The sequence below is a fragment of the Phyllostomus discolor genome, chromosome 3, assembly GCF_004126475.2.
Source record: "Phyllostomus discolor isolate MPI-MPIP mPhyDis1 chromosome 3, mPhyDis1.pri.v3, whole genome shotgun sequence".
Lineage (NCBI taxonomy): Eukaryota > Metazoa > Chordata > Mammalia > Chiroptera > Phyllostomidae > Phyllostomus > Phyllostomus discolor.
In genome coordinates, this window is record NC_040905.2 from 76,231,450 (window position 1) to 76,255,335 (window position 23,886).

Below are 23,886 nucleotides of genomic sequence, written 5' to 3' on the forward strand. Positions count from 1 at the left end.
TGAAATAGAAATTAGAAAAATTTAAGTAGATTGATATGAATACTGGCCTTCATATATTTGGAACATAAAACATCAAGTAATCACTTGAAGGCACTTTGATTTTTTTTAAAAGAGAATGCCAATGCTGCTACTTTATTTTAGAATTGCTCATTTAGTTTTGAGTAGCATAGTACATTGAAGAATTTGGCAGAAGAAAAGTGCCAGAACCTGAATTAACAGATTAGCTGATGTGCCAAAGTAATATGAGGAGTGAACCAGTGGATTTAGAATTGTTTCAAATATGGGGAAATATGAAGGATTTTTGAAATTTAAGCAAGAATACTCTATGTGACTTTACCTCCAGTGCCTATCATAACCAAAATGTTATTAATATCTTTCAGAAGAATGGTTTAGGTTTTCAGCTATGACTTCATTGTGTCTCAGATAGCAGCTTCTGAAGAACTTTATTGCAAGAATGTGTAATTTTAAAAAAGTCTCTAAGTCCCCAGTGAATCTTCTACTTTCTCTAGCCTGAGCAAACCTAAACTTTCTTAGAACATTGATTCTAATTTTAAACTAGATTTTATTATTTATTGTGGAATTTGAATATCATTATACAATTTTTATTACAAAACACACAAGTTTAAAAGTATATTTGAACAATAGGAAAAATGTGTGTGTATTTTTTTTTCCTGTTTCTAGGTTTTGTTAGAGCGCGAGGTGGTGGTGACATTCGAGATGTTAACACAAATTCTGAGAATTGGGCTGTCGTTAAAGCTGCATTGGTGGCAGGCATGTATCCTAATTTAGTCCATGTGGACAGAGAGAATTTAGTGTTGACAGGGCCAAAGGAGAAAAAAGTACGGTTTCATCCCACGTCAGTTCTCAGTCAACCTCAATATAAAAAGGTTAAAACATTCTTAATACTCTTAGGCTTTGAGGTGAAGCTAATCTAATTTAGATGGTTGAAAATCAATGTTTTCATTGATTTTCATGTGTTAAGTAATAAGGACTCTTTTTACAAACTACATGAGTAATGAATGACGTGCTTTAATTTTTGCTTGGGTATACCTATTTTATTGAGGGACTTTTTACATAAGTGTTGCCAGTAAATTAGGTGATAAACACAATTAAAAATATTAAAAAATTTATTTTCCTCATAGATTCCTCCAGCCAATGGTCAAGCTGCAGCAGTTCAGGCACTGCCCACAGATTGGCTAATTTATGATGAAATGACCAGAGCCCACAGAATAGCTAACATCAGATGCTGTTCGGTAGTGACACCTGTCACAGTATTGGTATTTTGTGGGCCAGCCAGGTTGGCAAGTAATGCTCTTCAGGAATCTTCATCCTTTCGAGGTAAATGTGTTATGAAGATTGAAATAAACCTGTATTTGAAATGATATTATTTTCCTTTTTACTAAATCTAACAAATTTTGAAATTACAAAAACTTATGTAATAGTAACTCCCTTTTGATATATCAGGTTGGCCAAAAAAATCTTTGTTTTTTTCTGTGAAAGAAAGACACATTTTTCATATTCACCAGTAACCTTATCGATTTGGATATTTTATATTGACTATCTCCCACATGGTATAACGTTGTTGTTCTCAATTAATGTCTTCATTTGATCGCTATCAACTTCAAGTCTTCTACCCAACCAGGGAGTATTGTCCAGCAAGAAATCTTGAGCACAAACCACTTTTCATATGTTTGATCAGGCACAGCACCTTCTCCCATACACTGCACAGATCTTTTTTTGTGTTTCAGTTGCATTGTTACCTTTCTTGAAATAATAAAGCATAATATGCCAAAAGTGTTATGTAATGTTTTCCATCTTCAATATTAAAATGACTACACAAAAATTCACCAATTTTGATAAGTTTTTTTAAAGTGTATGCTGATATGACAGCTATCACAATACAATCTAACAAAATTGTTTCAAATGAAGTTAAAGATAACTCAGTGCTACTAGAGCCATCTTATAAAAAAAACAGAAGTACTTTTGGCCAACCCAATATTATGACTAATTAGAAAATGCTAACACCTATTATTGCTCTTGAAATTAATTTCTAAGATAACTTGATTTGTGCATTTTTTATTAACCTTAGGAAGGAAGTTTGATTTTCTCATAGAAAGTTTGTTTTTCTCTTCCACTGAATTTAAATGATAGTTTAACATAAATAAAGGTGTCTGTTTAAAAGAAATAATAATAGTTATCCATAAACCTATTACCCTAATGTAAACATTTTAAATATTATGTATTCTTTCTATATATACATATTTTAAATTATTTACCCCATACTGTTTTTTATATTCTGCTATCTTCATTGTGTTGAATATAAAAAACCATTTTACATATTTTATATTATGGCTGCCAAAATATTCTATCACCAAAGTAGCATAATGCATTTAAATGTGTTTCATTACATTTGGACATCTGACTTGTTTCTAATTTTTTGCTATTTGGTGATTTTGCAAATATTTATTGGGCAGCTACTATATGCCAGGTATTGTGCTAGGCATGAGGATGTAACAGAAAAACAAGATAGAAAAGGTGTTTCTGTCCTTAGGAGTTTACATGGTTGTAGATGGTAGAGAGATAACAACAACAACAAAGTAATTTTATTTAGTACTGTGAAAGAAGTTAAAAAGGGCTACCTAGGGTGTGACTGACTTTAGAAACAAACCCTAGACAAGTTTCTCTGAGGAGATGTGATTTAAAGCTGAGACCTAAAGTATGAGAAGAAGCCAGCCATGTGAAGATATATAAATAATCTGGCAAGGACCAAGATTCTGCATTAGGTCATGATCTAGAAATTGACAGAAAGCTTCTGTGATTGGAAACACAGTGATCAAGGAGAGGAGAGTGGGTGGGATAAGGTTGAATGAAAGGCATGGACTTGTAAATCATGGTAATGCAAGGGAAGACATTGGAGGGTTTAAGTAAGGGAGTGACATGATGTGATTTGTGTTCAAAAAGATCATTTTGGCTGTGAGAATGGACTGCTGAAGCAACAAAGAATGGCAGGGAGAAGACAAATAGTTTTTGCAGTGGTCTTTATGATCGATAACAGCCCAGAACTACAGCAGTGGCAGCTGATATAAGAGAAGTAGATTCAAAATTATTTTGGAAAATAGTACCAGTAACTGCTAGGTTGAATGTGGGTGATGAGTGAAAGGGTGGAGTCATTAAATCTTAGTTTTGGTAGCTTGCTGAATAAACTGATGCACTCCTTTGAGACTGAGAAGAACCTGGGAGGAACAGGTTGTGTAGAAGAAAAGTAGAGTTCTATTTTAGACATGTGAAGTTTGAGATGGCTAAGGCATCCTAAATAAGAACTTTTTTTTTCTGGAGACATTGGACTTATTATATATATCTGGAGCTTAGAAAGAAGCCTGGGCTAGCAATACAAATTTGGAAGTCACCAGCTTGTAGATGATATTAAAGACAGAAGACTGGATGGCCTAAAGGAATGTGTAAATAGAGAAGAGGGTCGATGACAAATTCAGAGATTTTCTAATATTTAGAATTTGATAGAGAGGAAGAAGGAGTGACCAAGTGTTGAAGGTAAATATGTTTCAAGAAAAGAATGGTCAGCTCTTTTGAATTTTACTTTGAGAGATTGAAAAAGACATATACTGAAAATTGTTTGTTGTATTTGGCAGTATGGTGGTCATTGATGACCTTAACAAAAGCAGTTTCATTGGAGTGGTGGGGCCCATAGAGGGTTAAGTTTTTATAGAAAGATAGAAACAGCATGTAACTCATGAGGAAATGGATAAGGTGGGGGGCACTGGTATTGCACACTGATGTCTTCATTTATGTGCTTTTTTTGTTTTCATAAATATTTTTCTTGGGATAAATTCCTTGAAGTAGAAAAAATATTATTTATGATTCTTCCCTCATACCCAGCCATATTAGGACCATCAAGAGTGAATTTCAGCCACTGGCGTAGCTCAGTGGATTGAGCGGTTTGATTCCCTAGTCAGGGTACATGCCTGGGTGCAGGCCATGACCCCAGCAACCGCCCATTGGTGTTTCTCTCTCTTTCTCGTTCTCCCCTCCATTCCCTCTCTAAAAATAAATAAATAAAATCTTTTAAAAAAAGAGTGAATTTCATTGCAATTGCACCATCAGTAGGTAGTAGTTTTATATATAAAATTTGCTATTTTAGCAAATATGCTAATAAAATAATATACTTAAAAAGATTTCTTTCATTTACACTTTTAATTTTATTCCCTTCAAAAAGAAATAATTCTCCATGCATTTGTTTATATTCCCTTTAGTTGAGTTGTTTATTTAACCTTTTTGCCCATTTATTTTTTGAGTAGTGATGTTTTCTTAATTTGAACTATAGTTTTATGATGATTTTAAGTCTATTAGCCCTTTTTCTATCATATATCATAAATTTTGGGGGGTTTTAACATGATTTGAGTTCTGTGTTGTTGACTACTATATATTCAAATTGAATAATTTTTTCGTATACTTCTCATTCCAAAGCTGATGAGACAGTTTCATTCTTCCATGGACCTGATAAGTATTCTGTTTTTTTTTTCTTTTTTCTATAATTGATTTTTTAGGTAGTTAATTTTTTCAACCATGCTGCATTAACTGTGGTTTAAAGTGTAGATCTAATACTTTACAAGGGCTTTCCTCTCACATGCATCATTATTAAATAATCCTTAATAATCCTTATATATAATCCTGATATATCCTCTTTTAAAAGATGATGTTAATTTCATATTACATTGGGCATTGATACATTTTTTGTTATTCCTTTAAATTTCTGCCTTTATATAGTAACATCTTATTCAATATTTTTGTTATTTAGTAAGCTATAATATCTGGTGGTAGAGGATATACTTGTAATCTTTTTGCTACTTTCTATTATTAAGCTATTCTTTGATAATCTCACTTATTTTTATGAATATCTAGTAGTCATCTTTTTGTAACTTTTTTTGCACCCAACATTTCTTTTGTGATTTTAATTTAGTTTTTGCTTCAAGCAACTTTAGTATATTCTTCTGTTTAGTCAAACCTTCTATAAATTTAGCAATATTTTTTTGGTAACTTTATAAGTTTGGGTATGATTCTTAAGATGTTTTGTTGCTTTTTTGAATTATTACATTGAATAGGTTCTCTTTCCATTTTTCCTGCTGATCTTGCTTAATACACTACTACTACAGACAGTATATTGTATTTACTCTGTGCTTTACTAAACTCTTATTAATCGTTTTGATTTTCTATTTCTTAAATTATGTCACCTTCTTAAATTATGTCACCTTTAGTGGTAATATTTTAATTTGTAACCAAAGTTTATTTTTTTCATTTTTTTACATGGTTTTGGAAACCATGTTAACGGTCTACTTGTCTTTCTGAATTTTAAAGGTTTTAAATTCTAAAGTTGTACCACTGATTATAATGTTAATTTTCATTTTGATAAATTATTTATTAAGAAGAAATGTTCTGTTTTTAATGTTTTAAAAAGTGTTGAATTTATTAGTTTTTGAGCATTGGTTCATATAACCACAATTTGTTAGCTTGTTGATGTGATAAATATGTTTTATTTTATGAATACCATTTTGTTCCAAGGATGAACCTTTCTTGGACTAAGAATAATTTTATTGCAATGCTAAATATTTTGCTAGCATTTATTAAGTGGAGATATTTTATGTTCATTAGTGAGCTGCTCTATAGGGTTTATGTTGGTGAATCCATCTGAATGTTTAAGTACCCGGTTTTAGAGAGTTAGGTTTAGATTTTCTTCATTAAAGGAACTGGCCATTACATGATTTCTCAAAAGTTTGACTGACTTGGTGTTCTGGATTTCTTTGTTGTTCTTTAAGGGCATCTTGAATTCCTTCCTTAAATAGCTTGAGTTTTTCTATTTCTTATTCTTTCAGTTTTAGTAATTACTTATTCTTTGTTTTGTGGAAAAGAATATATTTCTTTGCAGGTTTCAAGTTTCTTATTCTGTAATTATGCATACTATGTCTTTTTAGCTTAACACGTTTTGTATTCATTTTTATAATCTTATTCTCAGTTCTGACTTCATAGTTGTGTGCTTTTTTTCTCCTTTTTTTTTGAGTGAGATACAATTTGATTAAAAATATGGATCAAAAGACTTTAAAAACACTTTTTTACTTTGGGTTTCTCTGTCTTTATGGTTCTATGAAAAATTTTTATGGTATATTTTATTGATTATACTATTACAGTTGTCCCATTTTTTTCTCCCTTTTATTCCCTTCTACCTCTTACCCTCATTCCATCCAGCATTCCCCCCCTTGGTTCATGCCCATGGGTCGTACATATAGGTTCACTGGCTTCTCCATTTCCTATACTATCCTTAACCTCTCTCTGTCTGTTTTGTACCTACCAATTATACTTCTTATTCCCTGTACCTTTTCCCCCCATTCTTCCCCACCCTCTCCCCACTGAAAACCGTCCATGTGATGTTCATTTCTGTGATTCTGTTCCTATTCTAGTTGTTTGCTTAGTTTTTGGTTTTTGTTGTTTTGCTTTTTTTTTAGGTTCAGTTGAAAATTGTGAGTTTGTTGTCATTTTAATGTTCATAGTTTTCATCTTCTTCAATTTTTTAGATAAGTCCCTTTAACATTTCATATAATAAGGGCTTGGTGATGATGAACTCCTTTAACTTGACCTTATCTGGGAAGCACTTTATCTGCCCTTCCATTCTAAATGATAGCTTTGCTGGAGAAAGTAATCTTGGATGTAGGTCTTTGCCTTTCATGACTTTGAAAACTTCTTTCCAGCCCTTTCTTGCCTGCAAGGTTTTGTTTGAGAAATCAGCTGATAGTCTCATGGGCCCTCCCTTGTAGGTAACTGTCTCCTTTCCTCTTGCTGCTTTTAAGATTCTCTCCCTATCTTGAACCTTTGGCAATGTAACTATGGTGTGTCTTGCTGTGTTCTTGGTGGGTCCAACTTGTTTGGAACTCTCTGTGCTTCCTGGGCTTGTATGTCTATTTCCTTTACTGGATTGGGGGAGTTCTTCATTATTTTTTCAAATAAGTTTTCAGCTTCTTGGTCTTGTTCTTTTCCTTCTGGCACCCCTATGATTCAGATGTTGGAATGTTTAAAGTTGTTCCAGAGGTTCCTCAGCTCCTCTTCATTTGTTTGAATTCTTGTTTCTTCATTCTGTTCTGGCTGGATGTTTAGTTCTTCCTTTTGTTCCAAATTGTTAATTTGAGTCCCAGTTCTCCTCCCTGCACTGTTGGTTCCTTGTATGTTTTTCTTTATTTCACTTTGTATAGCCTTCACTTCTTTATTTTGCATGCATACTCAACCATCTGTGAGTGTCCCGATTCCCAGTGTTTTGAACTCTTCATCTGATAGGTTGTCTATCTCCTTGTTACTTAGTTTTTTTTCTGGAGTTTTGATCTGTTCTTTCATTTGGGCCATATTTCTTTGTCTCTGCACATCTGTTATGCTGTAAGGAGTGGAGCCTTGGTATCCCTGGGGTGGGGCAATCCATATTGCTGCATTGTGGTACTGTATCTGGGGAGAGATCCGAGAGGGAACAATGCAATTTGCGTGGCTCTTGCCCTGCTTTCAGTGACTTCCCCCACTTCTCACAAGTGAATGGGACCCTTTCAGATGCTGCCTTGCTGCTGATTCCCAGGTGGATGGACCTACATATGTTCTGTGATCCAATGGACTAGAACTCCAATGGATTCTCCTGTGAGACTGGCAGTTTTTCCTGTACCACAACCCCCACAAATTTTTTTGGAGGTTTTGATGCTTTATTTCCTGACACTGGAACTCTGGGTTGCATGGTTTATCTAGCTCCCAGTTGTTCTTCCCAATTTATCCCACAGGCAAATATGGTACCACCCTGAATGCCAGCTGCTTGCCTTGCTCTGCATCCTCTCTGCCCCCGCTGCCCTTCTCCACCCTCTTACCAGTCTGGTTGATGTGTCTTCTTTAACTTCTTTGGTGTCAGACTTTCATACAATTAGGTTTTTCTGGCAGTTCTGGCTGTTTTTTTTTTTTTTTTTTAAATTTGTTGTTATCCTTCTTTTGGCTGTGCAAGGAAGCCTAAGCGTATTACCTATGCCTCTATCTTAGCCAGAACTGTAAAAACTCTTTTTTTTCTCATTTTCTTAAATTTATCAGAGGTTGTCCCTTTAGGTTTTCAAGGAACTGGATTATAGTTTTAACTACTAATAACATTTGACTTACCTAATATATAAATTTTTGGCTTATTATTTTTAGTGTTTTTGTTCCTCTATGTCTTATTTTTTCTTTCTCTAGTTATTATTTAAATATTGTATTAATTTTAAATTTCTGTCTTTTTGTTTTATTACATTGTGATGAAAGATTGTATTCTGTACAGTTCTTTTTTACCTTTTCTTTTTAAATATTGAGATTTAATTGTGACCTGTGGGATTTAGAGAACTCTCCACACAATTGTTAGTATATCAGGAGGATTTGTGTATATATGGAGTGTCTCTAATTTACTTACTCTTTTTGGCTATTGTATAGGATGGTAATAAAAGTGAAAATATTTTTCTTTTCTATATTTTTCGAACAGCAGATGGTATTCCTATTGACAGTAGTGATAGTGAAATGGAAGATAGAACTACTGCTAATTTGGCATCTTTGAAACTTGATGAGTGGCTGGAATTTCAAACTAGAGCCTGAGTAAGTGCCTTTTTTAGTAGTGTGATAAATTTATTTCAGTTAGTATAATTGATAAACAATGTAATAAAAATTATATATTAATATTGGGCTCTTAGTATTAGAGAATACAGCTTGTTCAGTTGTATCAGGGTTATTCCAGCAGAGGATTTGAAAAACCTAGGTGTCAGTCAGCATTATGCATGGTAATATTTGAGCATTTTTGTGTATATAAGAAAATATTGAGTATCGGGTGCACCAGAACTCCCTTTATTTTGTACAGTTATTTCTAAGAGAAAGACATGAGTTATTTTCTCTATTCACATATCTCTGAATTGGTAAAGAGGAATGCTTCTTTTTCAAATTAAAAACTTTTCTTGACAAAAGCCTTCTCTTAATTCCATCTCCACTTTTGAAGATAATTTTATATCCTTTTGTTTTGGTAGCTGAGCGTGAATAATCAAATTGACTAGATTACTTTTTTACCATTCATTCATTCACTGATCACTGCAAACCTACGTATTCTCACTTGCATTTTTACCAGCCTGCACTTTACTGAAATTATACTTGTGGGGCCAGCATTGTCCTCCATGCTGTCAGAGCCATCTGATGTCCTTGACAAATTGACCATTGCTTGTTGTTTTTTTAAAGTATATTTTATTGATTATCGCTATTACAGTTGTCCCAATTTCCCCCCTTTACCTTACTCTGCCCTGCACCCCATCCCTCCAGCATTCTCCCACTTAGTTCATGTCCATGGATTGTATATATAAGTCTTCAAATTCTTTGTTTCCTATACCATTCTTGAACTTCTCCCCCTCTATTTTATGCCTACCAATTATGCTTCTTATCCCCTGTAACTTTCCCCCCATTCTTCCCCACCCTCTCCCCACTGAAAACCGTCCATGTGATGTTCATTTCTGTGATCTGTTCCTATTCTAGTTGTTTGCTTAGTTTTTGGTTTTTGTTGTTTGCTTTTTTTTTTAGGTTCAGTTGAAAATTGTGAGTTTGTTGTCATTTTAATGTTCATAGTTTTCATCTTCTTCAATTTTTTAGATAAGTCCCTTTAACATTTCATGTAATAAGGGCTTGGTGATGATGAACTCCTTTAACTTGACCTTATCTGGGAAGCACTTTATCTGCCCTTCCATTCTAAATGATAGCTTTGCTGGAGAAAGTAATCTTGGATGTAGGTCTTTGCCTTTCATGACTTGAAAACTTCTTTCCAGCCCTTTCTTGCCTGCAAGGTTTTGTTTGAGAAATCAGCTGATAGTCTCATGGGCCCTCCCTTGTAGGTAACTGTCTCCTTTCCTCTTGCTGCTTTTAAGATTCTCTCCCTATCTTGAACCTTTGTCAATGTAACTATGATGTGTCTTGCTGTGTTCTTGGTGGGTCCAACTTGTTTGGAACTCTCTGTGCTTCCTGGGCTTGTATGTCTATTTCCTTTACTGGATTGGGGGAGTTCTTCATTATTTTTTCAATAAGTTTTCAGCTTCTTGGTCTTGTTCTTTTGCTTCTGGCACCCCTATGATTCAGATGTTGGAATGTTTAAAGTTGTTCCAGAGGTTCCTCAGCTCCTCCTCATTTGTTTGAATTCTTGTTTCTTCATTCTGTTCTGGCTGGATGTTTAGTTCTTCCTTTTGTTCCAAATTGTTAATTTGAGTCCCAGTTCTCCTCCCTGCACTGTTGGTTCCTTGTATGTTTTTTCTTTATTTCACTTTGTATAGCCTTCACTTCTTTATTTTGCATGCATACTCAACCATCTGTGAGCGTCCCGATTCCCAGTGTTTTGAACTCTACATCTGATAGGTTGTCTATCTCCTTGTTACTTAGTTTTTTTTTCTGGAGTTTTGATCTGTTCTTTCATTTGGGCCATATTTCTTTCTTTGTCTTGGTGCAGCTGATAGGTTGTAAGGGGGCAAGGCCTTAGGTATTCATGTGGGCACCCATCCTTGCTGTGCTGTGGTGCTCCCTGTGGGGGAGGGGCCAGAGGGAACAACCCAGCTGTCTTTCTTGGCTCTAGCCTGCTTTCCAACAAACTCTTGTGTGAGACTGGGAGTTTATCCCACCATGGCAACCCCTCCTGTAGTCCACAGCCCACTCTGCATCTCAGTTTCTCATTCAGCCAGCCCTGCCTGCATGCTCCACCACCTTGCTGAGTTCTCTTAGTCAGTGCCTGCTTCACAGTGCAGTCTGGTCTATTGCCTTGCCTTGGGTTCTCTCCATCTGGCCTGTCTTACCCATCTGGTTGGTCTGGTTGACTGTTTTATTTAATTCCTTGGGTGTCAGAGTTCCACACTCTTTGATTTTCTGGTGCTTTGGTGGTTCATTGATTTTAGATTGGTTGTTATCCTCCTTGTGATTGGTGTTAACCTATGCCTCCATCTTGGCTAAATCTCCCATTGCTCATTTTTTGGCACTATTGTCTATACCCTTCTTTTTTTAATTCTCTCTTTCCTATTTTTCCTCTTTGTCCTGCGCCAGTTTCTTTGTCACCACTTACTGTGGCAATCTTTCCTGATTCTTTTTTTTTTTTTTCCCTAGGGAGGTCATTGCTTCTTAGGTTTTTTTCACTGACTCTTCTGTATGTGTTTCTGCCTTAAATGTTAAATTTCTCCAGTACTCTGTGCCTTTCTCACTATCTCTGCACAGTCTCTAGGGACTTTACCTCTGCATGTAGATTTATTCACCATTTATGTGCATTGATGACTGCCAAGTCTATACCTAGCTTAGGCCTTTTTCTGGGCCTATGAATCCAGCTGTTTTCTGGACATCATTATTTGGATGTTCCACAGGCACTAAAATAAAGATGAATGGAACTGAATGAATTTTTCTTTATCTGTTGTTTTTCCGTTTTATCATATCAACCACACATTGAATATGTGTCTCTGATTACAACTGTTTCATTTGATTTTGTGCCTCAAATATGGTAAATAAATTTATTTTGTTTGTGCTACAGAAAGGATGAAATTAGTAGTAAATTATGTGAAATGTAAAACTTGTTCTTTGGTAACATTTGTAGACCTTAACTAATAAACAAATAGGTGTCTTGCTCGGATCTATTTGAACTGATGAAACTATTTTATATAGGCTGCCAGTTTATGCTGCAGCTTAGACAGAAGTGGCACAGCTTATTTTTACGCCGAATGAGAGCTCCATCTAAACCTTGGTCTCAAGTTGATGAAGCTACCATCAGAGCAATATAGCTGTTTTAAGCACTGAAGAACAGTCTGCAGGTTTGCAGCAACCATCTGGATTGGCCAAAGGCCAAGGCCTATGTCTTCAGAAGAACTTCCTTGGCATCATCTTGGAGGTCAAATAATAGTCGGAAAAGTTCAGCAGCTACTGAATTTTCTGATGAGTCTGCTACTGCAGAAAGGTAAATTTATAATATATTATTGAATGGAGACTTGTTTCCAGGAAAATGACTTATTTATCATTGAATCATGCGCTTTTATTATTTAGAAATTATATTCTTATAATGTAAGATACACAAAAAGGTCATGATAAAATGGGAAGAGATTCTTCCTTTTAAAACATAATTCTTTTTTTTCTTTATTGTTGACCCTAAAACATAATTCCTTTAAGTATTAAGATAGTATGAAGGATTTTTTAAGGTACTGGTATGTATGAGTTTTTTAATAAGGAATTTTCTTGTCAGGAAAAATGCAAAGTATTTAACTTCAAGATTCATAAATTTAGGGTCTGTTAAAAAGATAGCAACATTTTAAAATTATACATTTTACTATGAATGTATAATTATAAATATACATTTATACTATGTGTCAAGTGGGGTCTTTCCTAGATATCCTACAACAAGAAGTTGGGTATGGCCATTTAAAAGAACAACCTCCCCACAAGTATTACTTAGATATCAATATTGCTGACTAGTATTCCTACAGGAAAATCATTCATTCATTCATTCATTCATTCAGTTAGTGACACACTGAGTGCCTTTTGGTGTTGGTGTGAGGGCTATAGCAGTGTACAGAACAGGACAGAATCTCTTCCTTCAGAGAGGCTATATTTTATTGAGGAGAGTATGTAATAAATAAGTTAATAAATGTATTGGACAAAGTTTGTTTTGATTTAGCCAAATTCTTTCAATGCTGGCATTTAGTAATTAGATGTGATGTTTTTATTTATTATATGATTTTCAATAATAAGAAAGCTCTTACTGACTTATCAAAAAATGTATTATGATATAATAGTGGTTATGATGAATCATTGGCCATGATTCCGAAATATTTCTTGTAAAACACATTTATTAGATCAAATATAAATTTCTTTATATCAGTTAGAAAAAATTTTTACCTGTTGATAACAAAGACATGTTGCCTGTGATGCTAGTTTTGGCAATGTTGGCAGAAAGTCTCTGTAGTAAGAATATGATTTTACTGGTAAAAAAATGAAAATAGAAGCAATGAAAATAAAAGATGTGATGCTTACTGTTTTCAAGGATCATAGAGATTTTAATATCGTCTTTTTTACGTCATATTTTGCTTATTTTCTTTAAACATAAAGGCTTCTATTTGTTCACATTTCAGTGAAAGAGGAATAATTATATTGGTTTCCAAGTTCTTCAGATACTACATTTTAGGAAAATTCAGCAGTTGCCCAGAAAATTAAATAATGCATGTGCCTGAATCTTTCTGATGTAGACCCTCTTGAGCAAAAGGAGTATAGTATTGTGAAAAGCACATTTTCTACTTACACAACCCGCACTTTTTGAAAACGTTGTAAAATTTTACTTGAAGAATGATTATGTAGAATGTGCAAATACATTTCCATAGAAATTATGCTGTCTAGTTATTCCTATACCTGTCTATAAAAAAACCTGTTAGAGTCATACAGATGGAGTGTGTGTGTGTGTATGGATACATATATGTGTGTGTGTCTATATTCACACACAGATGTGTACACTCAGACTTTATGGGAAAAAAGCTTCCTTTTCCTTTATGAAGTAGTATACTCATTTGATAAAATTTGGAAATAACAGAAGGAGAATAGAATTATAAGGGTAATGTTAGTTATATTTTAGAAACTGATCATCTTATGAATCAGTTTTTCACTTGTGATACCAGGATTAAGCATTTTCATTTTCTTACAAGTTGTAGCCTGACATTTTTCATTCTCTTACCTGTTGAACAACAGGATATAGGATTTTATCTACTTGCAGACTTTTAGAGATATTAATAGATGATGTCTAGAGTTGATGTATCTTGGTGAGAAATAGAAGAGGTATTTATATTCACTCTAGTATGGCAAGATGTTGATTACATAATTTTTACAAAATAAATCATACTTTGAATTGAAAATATTTAAAAATAGTTTAAGAAACTATTAAAATAATAGAAATTGCCTATATCCCATTCTAAAGTCAAACCATTGTTTTTTTCCCTTGTCATTTTCAACAATAGTTTGATGGCAAAAGACAAGCCTATTTTGACTGTAAAAAAAAAAGAGATATAAGTGAGTTCCCTGTTAGAAGTCCTTGTTCCTCTTAAATGACAACTTAGGAAGGGTTTACTTATGGAATACCTCATTTCTACAAATGAAATTTTGGCGAAAAGCTAAATAGGAGAGGAAAAAAACTAGAATAGAACTCACAGTAAAGATCAATTTGAAAATCACAAAAGTAGATATTTAGTTCTATTGAAAACAGTTTTATTTTGAAAAAGTTTTTACCATCATTAAGTTCTGTCTTTGAATGTTCAGGTCAGTTAGGTACCAGAGTAAGAATAATGGAATTTTAGAGGTAGTAACTAGATAATTTATTGAACTTCAATTCCTCAGAGGAAAAAACCCTGAAAAGTTATTTTTATGCTTCTTACCAAGTTGTTAATGATTCATATACCTGCTTATATTTTTGTTAATATCTTTACGTTTTAACTATTTTATTTCATTTGTGAAAGAAACAATCCTTGATGTAAGATGTATTATCGAATTGGAACAAATTATGGGCATAGGCTGTTTCAACTTGTCTTGAAGGCAGGGCTTGAAGACTGTATGGGTGCTTATGAATTATTGAACACATCCTTTTTTGTTTTTAAATGTATTATAAGTATTGTTAAATATGGCAAAGTAAATGTTATGTCATGATGAACTCCATATCCCAGATTTAAGTTAGCAAGATGTTCACCTACTTGTTGTATGTACCCAAATATTTTTCTCTTTTGCTTTCTTTTTTTGTTTGAATATTTCAAAATAGATACCGTATTTTGCCATGTATAATGTGCTCTCTTTTTTTGCCCAAATTTTTGAGGGAAAAATAAGGTTACACATTATACATGAGTATAATGATTATATACCATGGGCATAATAATGGATGCTGTGTATAATGTGCACATAAGTGTGGGTGTGCATTATACATGGCAAAATACAGTACCACACTTACTGTCATAATACCCTTCCATATTTAAATCTACATCTCTTAAAACTATAGGCAATTTTTCTACATAATCAGAATCCAATTATCAACCCATTAAAAAGACTGTTTCCCCAATTCCCCACAAATATATTTGAATTAGCATCCAGGGAGAACTTATGCGCTGTATTAGGGTGTTATGTTTCTTGAGTCTCTTATGATTTAGAGCAGTTCCCCTGTTGACTGTTTTGGGAAAGGCTAGGTCAATAGCACTGTGAGATGGACAGCAGGTCCTTGAATAAATCATTTCATTAAAGTGTTTCATTATAATGTTGATGAGATACCATAGTTAACTTAACTCTTGTTTATATCAATTCACCTATGATAGAATTGGTTTCATCATACATTATGTTGCTTAAAGTCGCAGAACTTGTTAATGCTGAATACTTACTGTACCACATTTTAGATTTGTCTCTTTATTTCTTTCTGGCATTATTTATTGCTACACCTTAAGTATTCCATGTAAACTGGTAGTTTGTCCTCAGTGCTTGATTAGATCCAGTGTTAGGGTGACAATGTTTTATAGGAAGTGCTATGAACTTATATTGTATGACTTCAGGAAGTACATATATTTTTAAAAATGTCTGGTTGTTCAGCCCTGGCTGGCGTAGCTCAGTGGATTGAGCGTGGGCTGGGAACCAAAGTGTCCCAGGTTCGATTCCCAGTCAGGGTACATTTCTGGGTTGCAGGCCATAACCCCCAGCAACCGCACATTGATGTTTCTCTCTATCTCTCTCTCTCTCTCTCTCTCCCTCTCGCTCTCTCTCTCTCTCCCCCTCCCTTCCCTCCCTAAAAATAAATAAATAAAATCTTAAAAAAAAGTCTGGTTGTTCCACAAAGGCATATACTTTTTTAAAAAGATTTTATTTATTTATTTTTAGAGAGAGGGTAAGGGAAAGAGAAAGAGAGGGAGAGAAACATCAATGTGTGGTTGCCTCTTGAGCATCTCCCCCTAGCGACCTGGCCTGCAACCTGGACATGTGCCCAGACTGGGAATTGAAATGGCAAGCCTTTGGTTCACAGGCCGGTGCTCAGTCCACTGAGCCACAATAGCCAGGGCAAGGCATACACTTTTTAAGCTCAGATAAATTAAGAGACTTACCCAGGATCACATACCTAGTTAGTTATAAATTTAGTACTGCCCTAGAAATCTTCTATCCTGACTCTAATCCAGTATTATTTACACTTTACCATACTGTAATTTTCAGTATGCTTTTAAAATCTATTTTACTTGGCCCTAAGATGTTCTATGAATGTAGAAGGGAAGTGGACTGGGTGATACTCCAGTAAGGGGCATTGGCTTAGATGTAGTTAAATAATTTGATAATGTTAAAAAACATTAGGGGACTTCTGGCCAAGATGGAGGCATAGGTGGACGCACCATACCTCCACACACAACCAGGATTGGAACAACAATTTAGAGGCAGAATAACACCCAGAACTGACAGAAAATTTATCTGAATGGAAGTCGGACAGCCAAGAAGTTGAAATAGACCCATTCGTAGAGACCAGTAGGAGGGGTGGAGACGGGCAGCCAGGCGCGGGTTGTGGCGCAGAAAACAGGGAGAATTGGGCGCATAAGGCAACCGGTAGTTCATAAGGCATCTGGGGCATGCAAGATTGCAGCGCTGGACCCTGAGTATGCAAGCGGCAGCTGGCAGACCCAGTGAGGTGGTGATTGTGGAGCAGGGCAGAGCGCGCAATCGAGGATCCCAGGAGGGACTGAGGTCCTACGGAGAACGGAGCTGCCACCATTGTTCCCTCTTGACCCCGCCCTCACATACAACATCACAATCTAGCAACTGGGGTGCCCAGCCCTGGTGAACACTTAAGGCTCCGCCCCTCACCGTAACAGAAGCAACCAGACCAAAAAAAAAAAAAAAAAGAGAGATGGCTCAAACAGAAGAACAAATCAGTGCCCCAGAACTCATCCTTTTGAGCGACCAAGAGATAGCTAACCTATCAGATGCACAGTTCAAAACACTGGTGATCAGGAAGCTCACAGAATTGGTTGATTTTGGTCACAAATTAGATGAACAAGTGCAGGTTACCATAAAAGAAATGAAGGAAAATGCACAGGGAACCAATAGTGATGGGAAGGAAACTGGGACTCAAAATAATAGAGTGGACCAGAAGGAAGAAAGAAACAACCAAACAGGAAAGAATGGAGAAATAAGAATTCAAAAAAATGAGGAGATGCTTAGGAACCTCCAGAACATCTTTAAACGTCCCAACATCCAAATTATATGGGTACCAGAAAGTGAAGAAGTAGAGCAACAGACTGAAAACATATTTGAACAAATAATAAAGGAGAACTTCCCCATTCTGGCAAAGGAAATAGACTTCCAGGAAGTCCAGGAAGCTCAGAGAGTACCAAAGAAGTTGGACCCAAGGAGGAACACACCAAGGCACATCATAATTACATTAGCCAAGGTAAAAATGAAGGAGAGAATTCTAGAAGCAGCAAGAGATAAGGAGAACAATAACCTACAAACGAGTTCCCATCATACTGTCAGCTGATTTCTCAAAAGAGACCTTGCAGGCAAGAAGGGGCTGGAAAGAAGTATTCCAAGTCATGAACGACAAGGACCTATATCCCAGATTGCTCTATCCAGTAAAGCTTTCATTTAGAATGGAAGGGCAGATAAAGTGCTCCTCAGATAAGGTCAAGTTAAAGGAGTTCATCATCACCAAGCCCTTATTTTATGAAATGTTAAAGGGACTTACCTAAGAAAAGAAGATTAAAAAAAAAACCATGTATAGTAAAAGGACAGCAAACTCATAATTATTAACAACCACACCTAAAACAAAAACAAAAGAAACTAAGCAAACAACTAGAACAGGAACAGAACCACAGAAATGGAGAGCACATGGAGGGTTAGCAACAGGGGAGTGGGAGGAGGAGAGAGGGGGAAAAGGTACAGAGAATAAGTAGCATAGATTGTAGGTAGAAAATAGACAGGGGGAGGGTAAGAATAGTATGAGAAATGTAGAAGCTAAAGAACTTATAAGTATGACACATGGACATGAACTAAAGAGAGGGAAGTGGGTGGGAGAGGGTGTATAGGGTGGAGGGAGTGAAGGGGGGAAATGGGACAACTGTAATAGCATAATCAATAAAATATAATAAAAAACATTAAATAGCAAAATGAAATATAATTGTTAAAGACCTCTCCTATACCATCATAAAAGAGGTTAGGAATTTTGCAAGAGAAATAATACTTGAGTAATTGTTAATATTAAGTTAAAAACTTTTGAAGATTGTTTATAAAGCATTTTTGCATATTGTTTTTATAAGTGTACCCTAATAGTCCAACTGTTTCTTAGTTTCAAAATGTAATAGAAAAATGAAATTCCCTTTTTAAATAATGTTCTGTAAATTATAATGTCCTTGAAACTTTGGTTTGAAATGGCATCTGATTTGTGTTATGAGCTTATATATAACTTATACATAATGGGCCTTTGCTTCCTCCTTCTCACTCAAGAGTATTGATGAAATCTCCATCTCCAGCATTACACCCACCTCAGAAGTACAAAGATAGAGGAATTTTACATCCTAAACGAAGCACTGATGACCGATCAGATCAGTCTTCTGTAAAGTCTGCAGAAGATTACCCAAGTCCATGTGCTAGTCCTTCTCCTCCATCCTCAGGAAAGGTAGAGTATCTAAAAGTCCATGTAGCAAGGAATGGATTTCTAGTATATCTAATATTACATATTTAAACAAAATTATAAATCAATTATTTCAGTTACTAATTGTGGTCTTTGTTTTAGATATACATTGAAGCTGGTAAACTTGAGACACCTTGAGTAAATTTTTTAGTTTTTCTTGCTTGCCAAATTTTTCTAGTTATTACTATCTGGGTGTATTTTAAATGAACAAATCATTCACTGATGGCATGTAGCTAGGCAGTTCATTATTTCCTTTTTATATCTTTAGAACTTTTTTTGTTAAAACAAATAACAATAAGATTATCTTAATTTTGGTTTAATGATTTCTATCAATAGTTAATTGATTTTATCAATTCAGTGGGTATACTATAAACTAAGACAGGCTGGCACTAGGAAGATAGGAATAGGAAATTGAGAACTATATATCTTTTCAAAAACTTGTGATATGAATGATTTCAGATGTTTGCAATATATTTACTATTACTTTCCTGCATTGTTAATACCCGAGTGAGTATTCGATTAGGGTTATTTAACTCTATGTTGTGCTCTGGTGAAAACATCTGCTGAAATACTTGTTAAGTAAGAGGAAAAGAAATGTTTTTGCAGATTTAAATTCTTAGACTTTAGGGTTTTTAAATTTTTACACATCTTTAATAAGGTATAATTTACACACAATAAAATTTGCCAATTTGAATTATACAATTCAGTGAATTTTGAAGAATGTATACAATCATGTAACCACACCACAGTCATATACAGAGCATTCCCGTCACTCCTGGCTCCTGGCAGCCACAGAACTGCCCTCTGTCCCTAGACTTTCATCTTTTCTGTAAATGGAATCATGTATGTTGCTTTTTGTGACTGGCTTATTTTACTTTTGAAATTCATCCATATTTTTAAATGTATTATTTTATTTAATCTATGAGAATTCTATTTGCTCCACGGTTTTGACAATCCTTGATATTATTAGTCTTTTTAGTTTTAGCCATTCTAGTGGGTACACATGCAGTGATGTCACATTCATTGCAGTCTTAATTTGCATTTCCCCAGTGACTAATGATGTTAAGCATCTTTTCATGTTCTTATTTGGCATTCCTGCATCTTCATTGGTAAAGTATCTGTTCAAATTTTTGTTGAACTTCTTTTGGGTTGTTTATCTTTTTTTACTTAGTAGAAAGAAGTTTATAGAAATATATTATAAATATGTCTTAATTATATATGTTCTGCAACTTTTTTTCTAACAGTCTGCTTGCATTTTTATTTTAAGTGTCTTTTGAAGAGACAATGTTTTTAAATTTGATGACGTCCATTTAATCTATTTTTTTCTATTATGGACTGGCTATGGTGTATTATCCTTTCACAACATAGCTGGCTTTAATTTTGTTCAATCAAAAAAATTATTAGATGAGGGATATTCTGTAGCTCTCTCTTCTTGTGTTATCTTTCTGTGGTTTTAGTGTCAGGGTAGTGCTGGCCTCATAAAATTAGTTGGGAAATACACTTCCCATTTCAATAATTTGGAAAAATTTGTGGAATTGGCATTATTTCTAATTTAAATATTTGGTAGAATTCTCTAGTGAAGCCATTTTTAGCTTTCCCTAGTGTAACTCGAGTCAGTATTATGCCACTTCCTGTAGAGATTGAGAGCCGTGCAACAGTGTTCCTTTATTTTACCCTTCAGTCCTTTGTGCTATTGGTTTCATATATTTTATTTCCACATATGTTAATAAATGCCACAGTGTATTATTTTTTTACTTACATAGCCAGTTATCTTTTACCAAAATTCAGAAAAATGTCTTTTATATTTACTAAATATTCACTGTTTTCTGTGCTCTTTATTCTTTTGTGCTGATATGAATTTCTATCTTGGATCATATACTTGTGCCTAAAAACCTTTGTATAACATTTCTTCTAGTACAGATCTGTTGGAAATGAATTCTTTAAGCTTTCATCTGGAAGGTCTTTTTCACTTTTATTTTTATAATATATTTTTATTGCGTATATAATTCTTTTATTATAATTGTGTATGTAGATTGACAGTGGGTTTGTTTTTTTTTTTCTTCATCACTACAAAGACGTCACTCCATTATTTTCTGGTTCACATAGTTTCTGATGGGAAGTTTACCATCATTGTTATCTTTGTTTCTCTGTATATAATGTATCTTTTTTCCTTCTAGGTGTTTTTAATATTTTCTTTTTACCACTTGTTTTAGTAGTTTGATTTTGATGTGACTTTGTCTGGTTCTCTTTCTGTTTCTTTTTCAATCTGTGTATTTATAGTTTCCATCAATTTTGGAAAATTTAAGACCATTATTTCTTCACGTATTTTTTATTTCCCCTCTCCCTTCTCCTTTCTGGGATCCTGGATACACAAATCTAAGACCAGTTCATAGTGTTCCACAGTCACATTGATGGTCTTTTTAATTATTTCTTAGACATTTTCGTCTCTTTGCTTCATTTGAGATAGTTTCTATTGCTATATCTTTAAGTTAGTTCACTGGTATTTTTATTTTTAGTGTATGATCTATTGTACTATGCATTTTTTCTAGTGTATTTTAACTTCAAATACTGTAATTTCATCTCTAAAGCACCCTCTGGGTTTTTAAAAAATACCTTTAACTTCTCTCACCATGTTTATGTTTCCTGTATTTTCTTGAACATAGTGAATATATTTATAATAACTGCTTTAACATTCTTGTCTCCTAAGTACATCATTTCTGAGTCTGTTCCTGTTGATTAATTTTTCCTGGTTATGGATCATATGCTCCTATTTCTTTGCACTCCTTGTAATTTTGTTCAGCTCCTAGATTTTAATTGTATTCCTTTAAATAGTATGAGACATCCTTCTGGTACACAGTTAAGTTAGTGGCAATCAATTTAAGCCTTTCAAGATTTGCTCTTAAGTAGTGTTAGGGTGGATCATGAGCAATTTTTATCTGTTACTAATTTAGTTCCAATAATAAGGTGTGATTTTCTGTGGGCTAATGTCCTATGTATTACAGATTCTTTCCATTCTGGCTTGGGATAACATGAAATTTTCCCAACCATGTGTGAGTACTCGAATTACTTGGTTTTACTGCTTTCCTTAGGGTCTTTTCTTGGCCTAGGGTCATTTTTTTCTCACCCAAGTACAGGTCAGTAGCTAGCCAAAAACCTTGAGGTACCGCTCTGCAGTTCCCCAGAAGCTCTCTTTCTGTGCAGCTTGCTTCTATCCAGTTCACTGCCACACAGATTCTAGCTACCTTGGACTATTTCTGCAGTTCAGCAAGACCACTGGTTTCTGTTTGTTTCTTTCACTTGCATTGTTACCTGGAAACTGTATCCAGGCAATAAGCTGGAGCAATTTTGTTTTTTTTTTCTTCATACTTTGAAGTTTATTAAAATATTTTCTGAAAGTACATTTAGAGTATAAATCAAAATTGTTGGTCCAAGATCCTTTCTTGATAAGGGATTTTGAATGCTCCCAAACGAAGTACCTGGCTTTGGCTCTTTAATCTCATTTGATTTAGCCTTGTGTAGGTTTTCAGGAATGATTGAACTATTTGCGTTTATTGATTATTTATAAAATATTTATAAATATTTTATGTTTCTATGTTATGAAGATGTTATTTAATTCAGCCTATTGATTTCAAAAGGTCAAATTACCTTTTAAGAACTTATGTACTCTTTTTATAGGGGTCAAAATCACCTTCACCAAGACCAAATATGCCTATTCGATACTTCATAATGAAGAGTAGCAATTTGAGAAACCTTGAAATTTCTCAGCAGAAGGGTATTTGGTCTACAACCCCTAGTAATGAACGGAAGCTAAATCGAGCTTTTTGGGAAAGCAGCATGGTTTACTTGGTATTTTCTGTTCAAGGATCTGGACATTTCCAGGTGAGCCATCCTGAAACAGTTAGGGTTCTTCTGGCTGTAGGTTAGAGCACAGAAACAGAAACAAAAACAAAAACAAACAAAAAACCTGACTTTTTATTGCCTTGGAATACAAGTATTCATTCTGCTTGTCTGAGAATGAGGAATGTATTGCACCTCTTCAAAGGAATGACAAATAGAGATCCCGTTGCCTTTTTTTGCCTTATCTTACTAGAGCCTCTCCAGATAAATAATTTCTGCTTCTGAAGACAACTGTATATTTCCCATTTCTCAGGTAGATTAAAAGTAATGAGAAGTTTGACTTTTTTTGGTAAAAACGTTTATTTAAATAGGCCAAGAAAGTTAGTATTGACAATCAAGAAACTGAATGTGTGTCTTAACTCATCTTGACTTGATGTATATCTGAATTTACAAAATAATGAATTTATTATTTAATATTACAATTTTGGAAGTAAAAATTTAGAGGTTAGATTGTATTCATTTATCATGAAATCAATGTGGGGTTAGAACTATTGATACATTATTTAGAAAATACCTGTCATAATGAAATTATGTTAGCAGAATGAAATTGATCTTTTCTATAAAATTTGCTAATAAATCTTTTTATAAAGAACACTTAGTAAGTAGCTCATTTTTTGTTTTTGTTAGCTATATATTATTTTTATATTATATTTTTACCTTAAAAAATAAAAACTCAGAGCTTTCTCAGATAAATTGAATTTGGACATTTTAATACCATCCTCACTTTCACCCTTCCCCCTCATTTTACCCCCAGGGGTTTTCTAGGATGTCTTCTGAGATAGGAAGGGAGAAGAGCCAGGACTGGGGCTCTGCTGGGCTAGGAGGAGTGTTCAAGGTGGAGTGGATACGAAAAGAAAGTCTTCCCTTCCAGTTTGCACACCATTTACTCAATCCTTGGAATGACAACAAGAAAGTCCAGATAAGCAGAGATGGGCAGGTATCCAATGGCATCTTGTAGTTTCATTCTACTTTTTATTTTGTTTTGCTGTAATTCAGTGATTTGAGAAGGAAATGTAAGAATGTATATCATTTTTCACATGCATATGGGAGATAGTGGTTCACCTTTGTAAAGAGCTAGTAAAAGCCTATTTGCAAATGTCTCTGAGAGAGCTTATTGCTTTTTAAACATTTTGTATATTTGGCTTCTTTCTTTCATTGCGTATATAAAATTTTAAGTTCCTTTGTGGAGGCTCCTATTGACTTACTAAAGTATGATCAAAACCAAGTGTAATTCTGAAGTAATTTCACTAAAGTCTAAGGATAACAGCAGT

The 23,886-nt window shown here is 34.4% G+C and overlaps 1 protein-coding gene across 1 annotated transcript in view; it reads left to right on the plus strand.

Moving 5' to 3' along the window:
• YTHDC2 (YTH domain containing 2) overlaps nt 1-23,886 on the plus strand; it is a 69,658-nt gene that overhangs the window by 42,458 nt on the left and 3,314 nt on the right. The window contains 10 exon segments of the mRNA XM_028512706.2: nt 682-887; nt 1,143-1,338; nt 8,534-8,647; nt 11,710-11,817; nt 11,820-11,873; nt 11,876-11,914; nt 11,917-11,998; nt 18,532-18,703; nt 22,394-22,597; nt 23,370-23,552. Of these exon segments, the coding sequence (XP_028368507.1) occupies nt 682-887; nt 1,143-1,338; nt 8,534-8,647; nt 11,710-11,817; nt 11,820-11,873; nt 11,876-11,914; nt 11,917-11,998; nt 18,532-18,703; nt 22,394-22,597; nt 23,370-23,552 (1,358 nt within the window).